The 6,968-nt window shown below is 46.7% G+C and overlaps 1 protein-coding gene across 1 annotated transcript in view; it reads left to right on the top strand.

Annotated features, from left to right (window-relative positions):
* Nucleotides 1–3,936: 3,936 nt before the first annotated feature.
* The window catches only part of COL9A1 (collagen type IX alpha 1 chain), a gene marked incomplete at both ends in the record, with an annotated part of 62,966 nt that continues 59,934 nt past the window's right edge, over nt 3,937–6,968 (top strand). Inside the window, 4 exons of the mRNA XM_080806534.1 lie at nt 3,937–4,014; nt 5,583–5,657; nt 5,995–6,030; nt 6,167–6,229. Coding sequence (XP_080662660.1) covers nt 3,937–4,014; nt 5,583–5,657; nt 5,995–6,030; nt 6,167–6,229 — 252 coding nt within the window. The remainder of the gene's footprint in view (nt 4,015–5,582; nt 5,658–5,994; nt 6,031–6,166; nt 6,230–6,968) is intronic.

The raw sequence follows: 6,968 nt of genomic DNA, 5'->3' as shown, positions 1-6,968 counted from the left end.
TGCTGGACACTACTCTGGCTTAGGGGATAGAATTACACCTTAATGTTCTATAGAAAAGAATTGGATAATGCCAAATCTGGATGACATCAGGCACCTTACACTCACACAACTCAGTTCTTCCTGAGACAATGGTGATGTATTTTATTTTGAGAAGAATGAATTGTGCTAGGGCATTCTGTTAAACTGGTTAAAAAAAAAAACTTTCTTATTTCTCTACTTGTATTTTTCTCAAGTCTTACAAACTGTAAACTCATTAGGGGGAGGAGAATATCTTTGGTTTCCCTAGAATATTTCCCTAGCGCATGGCTTATATCAGGACTTCAAAAATGTTAACTGAAGGACTAAATTAAAATATTTGTCACATATATTTTGTCAGTGGGTATTCAAAGAGAACAGTGATTCCAGGTATGAAGATGAGAAACGTGTGGAAATCAGCATTTTAGATGTGTAATGAAAGTGACTTTCAGTAAGGAACTCTGCCAATCCTCCTTCAAAATAATTAACATGCAAATTGGAATTCATATTGCATGCCAAAAAATGTTGTTGTATAGATGATTATTAGTGCGTAGGTGGTGTTTATGTGGATGCACAGATGTGTGCAGAAACCTTTGATCTATGTGGCACTCTGAACAACCCAGCCCGTATTCACAGATGAATTACATTTCACTCCCCCATTATCCTGTGCCACAATTGCATCTTGCATATTTAAGCAGGTGTACCCATTTATCCAGAGAGAATTACATTTTTCTGAAAACAGCTCAATGAATTACTTTGCATTTACAATAAGTAACTTTAATGAAATATCTAAACAAAGGATATAGGCTTCTTGGTTAGCCATACAATTAAAGTTTCTCTAGATGATTAGGCTATGAATTTTTTTGAGAATCAAAATATCAAACATATACAATGCATGCCTAGTGTGAATTTCCAATTCACAAAGGACTTAGTGAATAAAATATATGAATGGTCTTTCTTATTTTGAGAGTTGGGGGGGAGATACCTTCTCTTATTCCAGTAATATTTTTATCTAATCATTGAAGAACAAGAATTATAGCCCTCTTATTTGATACTTTATTATACATATGCACAGGTATATGTATCTGCATATAGAATTAGTTGTCAGTTTTTGAAGAAGCATTAGAAATTTGCTTTTGGATGTATATGCATAATACTCATGCAAGCAGGGAGAGGTCTAGCTTCTTAGGGAAGTTCCTTAGTCTTGTTTTGAAGTTTTCTAGCAGATGTTGGATGTAAGCTTACAAAGTTTTAATTTCTAGATCATTCTTCTTTTCTATTCATCTTTAATACAAATGTTCAATCACCAAATTCCTTGGTTACTGGCTTAGAAAATGATGGCTCTTTCTGGAGATGGATTATTCTTGGGGGAGGCTAAGTAGAGGAGTAGAGAGAGCCCTTCTTTTATAATTAGGCTCATTTGGAATACTAGCTCTGTCTTTTACTAGCTGTGTGATCTGTGGCAAGTGATTTCACCTCTTTGCCCCACTTTACTCATGTGTGGACAGCTTCAAAGAGTTGTCTGAGGCACAGCTAGGTATTTAGTAGTCATGAAGGAGAAGGCTGTCCCATTCTTTCTTTTATCTTCTTATTAAAATTTCCACTGCAGTTAAGAACAAAAGTAAAATAAAATCCTTCCCAAGCAAATGAGACTACTCTAATAAAGATAAAGTATTTGACAAAGTGATGTGCTTAACGGTAAGATAATTGTGTGGCTTGAAAAGCAATTCTTTTGTAGGATGTCAGTATACTATTGTTAAATAATTCATACCACGAATACACAATTTTCATACAATTTATAGAGAACTGTCCATCTTAAAATACATCTTGGTTTAGCTGTTCACTTTCTTTTCATCCCACTTACCTTATTTTTCCAGATATCCATGTTTTCTGGAAAAGAGCCATGGTAGGGTTGAGAGCAACCAGGACAGTTAGAATCATCTAAGAAGAGATACAAATGCAGGAATCTGACAGCCTAGTGTCTCATGTTCACTCCTTTATAAAATGAAAAACTTCCCTTGTTTGACTTTCCCTTCATTATGGGTAGAAGGGAAGGACTTCATCCTCTCTAAGTCGGATCTTTCCTTCAGTAACTCCAACTCTGGATGTTTCCATACAAATGGAAAAAAAATGTATCTAACTTAATGCTAGATCCAGCAGATCTAGAGATCTTTTGGCAGGTGAGATGAAATGTAAATCACTACTGGATGAAAGAAAACATATAATGTTTTAGATTTGGGACTTTGATACTTAATTAGACATTTGCGTAATGCCAGGAGAATCAGCTGACCAAGAAATACAGATCTGATTTGAGATGACTAGCAAGGAATTTCCTCAGTTTAAGAAGATGGGCCAGAATGGAGGTGCTGGGTAGTGTATATATATATATTTTTAACCTTGTCACCTGAAGTCTTCAGCTTCAGACCTGGTCACTCTTGCGTTGTAATGTTTCTCTCCTGTTCCCTTCTTTCTCTCTTAACACCCGTTAAAATGTAAGAACTTGTCAGGGCACATTTGGATTTCAAGTGTGTGAAAACTTTATATTTCTTCAACCAATGAATGAGATAATACCAAATTTAAATGTTTTCTATTCTCTTGTTTTTTCCCCTGAGTTCTAGATTTCCCTCTCATTCCCTTCATGTCTAGTCCTTTCTGTTTCCATTTTAAACTGTGAATACTCCATGGAGAATGTCTTCTCTAGCATGCAAATTTCTTGTAGGACTGGATTTTCTTTTCTCTCCTTTCCTCCTAGGTGCCACCTCTTTGGCTGTCTCTGTCTCTAATCCTCTCCCATGTAAACTTAGTGCATATGTTCTCTGTGAAGTTCAGTAGACCTGAGTTCCAATCTAGACCCTCACACTGGCTTGTGACTTGGCCAGTTCCTTGTTCCTCATTTTAATAGAATCTGCATCTTGAGGATGTGGAAGGACAGAAGGACAGAAAGGACAGAAATGGAAAGTCAGTGCCAGGGGTCTGTTCCTGCCAAGGGCTGCGCTGGAACACTACAGAGCTAGACCTCTACATTCAATCATCACAGAAACCTGGGAAGGACTTCCAGCCCGCTGCCATTGTTAAATCTGTATTCAAGGAACAAGAGTACTGGTCCTTTGAAGTCAACCAACTCAAACTGGTCTCCGGTCACTTAACAACTGGACCACACTTACAAACTTATCTCTCACTTAAATGACCTGCTTCTGTCCTCCAAAAGAATCTGAATGGACTGTCTGCTGTCTTTCCCCAGTTTGAACTTCAGTGGATGCTGATCCATTGTGACCCACTACGCCCCAGGAGAGAAACTTGCCATGAGCTGCCAGTCCGAATAACTGTGAGTCTGCTGACCACCTGCAAAGGACACTTCCACCTAGCCTACCTCCCAACACCTCCTTAAACTCCCCACCTCCTCACTCTTTTTCTAGAGTTCAGGCTTTACTGCAGGAACCAGATAGATACTAAGGAAGCACAGGTGCCACCACAGCCTGGCAAGTAGAAATCACCTCCGGGTGTCTGGTTCTACCTTGGGTGGCTCCTCACTGCTCCTCCCCCAAACATCTCCCCGAGAACACTGGCTGTCCATTTGCCGCTCACAGTGGACAGCGAGAGACTACACTTGGGTGGAGAGGCAGAGGTGCGCCTTCAGGCCTTGCCTGTGTAGCGGCGGGGAAAGGGTTAAGGGGGACTGTTGTCATTCTATCCGTCCTCCAGCCCGCTAGCTCTCCTCCAATCCCCAGGACCCTCTCCAGGGCCATTCATAAACCGGAGGAACGTACGCCTCCTGGCTGGGCACCTTTGCAAAGACTAACTACTCCCCGGGGCACTTTTTTGCGGGGAAGAAGAGCCACTTTATGCGTGTGACGGGTCCGGAAGCCTAGCGGGGCGGCAGGAGGCAGAGTCCGTCCAGGGGATTAGCAGAGGGTGGCGGGCATGGCCTGGACGGCGCGGGATCGAGGGGCCCTAGGGCTGCGACTGCTGCTCTCTGGGCTCTGCTTGTGCATGGCTCAAGTAAGTTGTGTGCGAGTGTTGGGGGTGGGGAGAGCCTTCTCACTTTCTCCCTGTCTTTTCTTCTCCAGCCCAGCGAGACCACCGACCAGGTAAGCAGAGGGCGAGAAGTGCTTGCATTTTTCCAATGCACCCAGGGAAAAGTGGAGGAACAGCCATCGGGGAGCTGTGGGGAAGGCGCAGAGCCTTCCCTGGGCTCTGCAGCGGTGTCCTCCCTCCAGCCCTGAGCACCTGCAGCGAGTACCGTCAGAGTCGGGGACCCTAGATGACCCTTAGGTCGGGAAAGGCGTCTCCTTCCCCACCTGGGCCCCCAAACTGCAGACTGAGGTTCTAAAGGCCACTAGTGACTGGGGACCGGCCACTAAATTTGGGCGGTTTAGCGGGTTGCTTAACTCCCCCGCCCAGCCACTCCTGGTTGCATTCTAGAGCAGGCCTTTCTGGAGAAGGCGGGAATTCAGACTAGCGGCGCTGAAGCTGCCTGTCAGCTCCACCAGCCCGCAGTGGCAGCATTAAACCGCCAGCCCCCGCTAGCTGTGCCCGCCGCTCTGGGATTGGAACCCGGCGGCCTTGGCTGGCATCAGTCAAAATTTCAGCAATTTCCCGAAGGCTCCAGCGTCTCCTCCCTCCCCCGCGGGAGAGGACCAGGCGGGGGCGGGTGAGCCCAGTGGAGGTTTGAGGTTTCACTTACAAAGACCCCATTGTAACCTGTCTGGTCATTGGAGTTTACGAAAACAAAGTTTCCTTGATGAAAGAAGCTCCCCCCACTTTTTCCCCCTTTTTTTTAAATTAGAAGAGAGAGAGAGAGAGAGAAAATCTCACATTCCCTAAGCCACATGCTCACACTATTTTCAGTCGCCTGTATTCCCTCTAGCACCATCAAAGCTTAGCTGTTTGCAAGCGATAAAAGCGGTAATACCCTAGGGTCAGTCTGAAATTTGGTGTAGTTTTAGAACGAGGCGCAAAGACCTTATGCAAGAGAGTGTCAATGCAGGTAAATCGAAATGAGGCCAGGCCCTCCCTGGGTTTCAAAGCTCTTTTGCCCCAATCCTCCCCAGTTTTCCTCCAGTATTTCTCCCTGACTTCTACTGGATGTAGAAAGATTTACAAAACGATCCTGTAATCGATCTGGGTTGGAGCGCCTCCGTTCTGAGCTGTTCCATTTTAGCCAAAACACCCTCAATTGCTGATCAAATCCTGATGGTGAATGGCCACCATTTTCATTACTAAGTCCCTTTAAAAAAAAAAAAAAAAAAAGAGGCGTCAGGCCCTCCCTTCTTCAAGACACCCCTTTTGGTTTAATGGTCTCTCTAGGGGTGAGTCCGTGTGACCCCAGCGCCCACCTTAGGGCCTAGATTCTGCTCTAACCACACCAGTAAGCCTCATTCAGAACATGGCGGAATCAAAGAAACCTGGGGTGGTTTGGGAGTTTCATACTCGTTTCTGGATTTCAAGACTCTGTCCTCCAAAGGGAAGTGTCCTTATCGGGTGGAGGTGGGGGCCTCAGGACATCGCGCCAGTTTCTCGTTGTTGCCTAACGTGCTCCATTAACCCGTGTGTGCTGTTTTTGTCAGAGAGGTCCCCCGGGCCAGCAGGGTCCCCCCGGGCCCCCGGGTCCCCCTGGAGTTCCAGGCATCGATGGCATCGACGTAAGTTTCTATCTGCAGTCCTCTGTTCCTCTAGTCCCGCCTTTTCCTACCCTTTCTCCAGCGGAATGGGTTTTTTGATGGGGCCAGACACCCGCTGTACAGAGGCAGGCTAGGGCATGGGTGAGAGCTGGGTTGGATCCTCTCTAGAAGCCTGGGCACTCCCGGAGGGATGAGGTAGACACGTCCAGTTGTCTCCGCTGGTCAAGAATCTTCGCCATTTAGCTTTACCCTGTCCCTGTCCCCGAGGTGTGTGGTGAACACGCGTGGGAGTCTCCCAGCTGGGTCCTCAGCGCCTCCCACTCACGGACTACTCTTGCCTTTTCTACTACCCCTGCAGGGTGACCGAGGTCCAAAGGGTCCCCCGGGTCCCCCGGTAAGTAGATCAGCTCATTCGCTCTTCGTTTCGCTCTTCGTTTCTTTCCTTTGGAAGTGGTTTGCAGCCACGTTGAGTCCCAAGAGTCTCAACTTTGAATCTTTCTCTCTCCCGGCCTCACCCCCTCCCTGCTCAGGGTCCTCCTGGAGAACCCGGCAAGCCTGGAGCTCCCGGCAGGCCAGGCACGCCCGGTGCCGACGTGAGTAGGCGCAGGCACGCGCACGGGGGAGCGGGCGCGGGGGTGGGCGCGGGGGCAGGAGAGACGTGGCCGTACCATGAAGGCCTGCAGGCTGCGGGAATCCACGTTGGAACAGGGCTGTGGCCCTGAACTGGGCCTTGTACTCCCCACGTGCCGTGGAGGCGGCAGTGTCTGCAAAGGGTCCTGTGAGGGTGGACATAGCTCGCGCCCGCCTGGGGAGAGCACCCAGCGCTGGTCTTCCCTGCTCTCAGAAAACCCTCCTGGGCTCCCGGGGCCTGCCCCTAACCCTCCATTCCTTGCTCCTTGCCTGAACTCTCAGCCCCACTTCCTGGCACAGGGGGTGCTGGAGGAAGAGGAATCTTGCCAGGCTCCGCTGGGGCTTCGCTGGGGCTTCGCTGGGGCTTCTGTGTGGTGCTTTTGCAGCATGCTCAACATACTACAAATTCTTTACCTTTCACCACCAGGTTATAAAGACAATGCCTGGTTTTGCTTTATAAAATAATTCCCCCACTTAAACAGAAGTTTTGGATAAACAAATGAAAGTACTTAAAAATCTTTAGAAGTACAAGGAGTTTTTGTCTTGGTCTTTAGTTGCAGAATCGTAGGAAGACCTCTGTGGATATGCCAGTCTTTTAGGCATTTCCTACAACAGAAAGTTAACTATACTAAGCAAAAAGTTAACTATACTAATGTACATTTGTGTAGAACTTTTTTCCTCAAGTGCAGTCACAAACATTAT

The sequence above is a fragment of the Martes martes genome (assembly GCF_963455335.1).
Source record: "Martes martes genome assembly, chromosome: 6".
NCBI classification, from domain to species: Eukaryota; Metazoa; Chordata; class Mammalia; order Carnivora; family Mustelidae; genus Martes; species Martes martes.
This window is presented reverse-complemented; position numbering and strand designations above follow the sequence as displayed.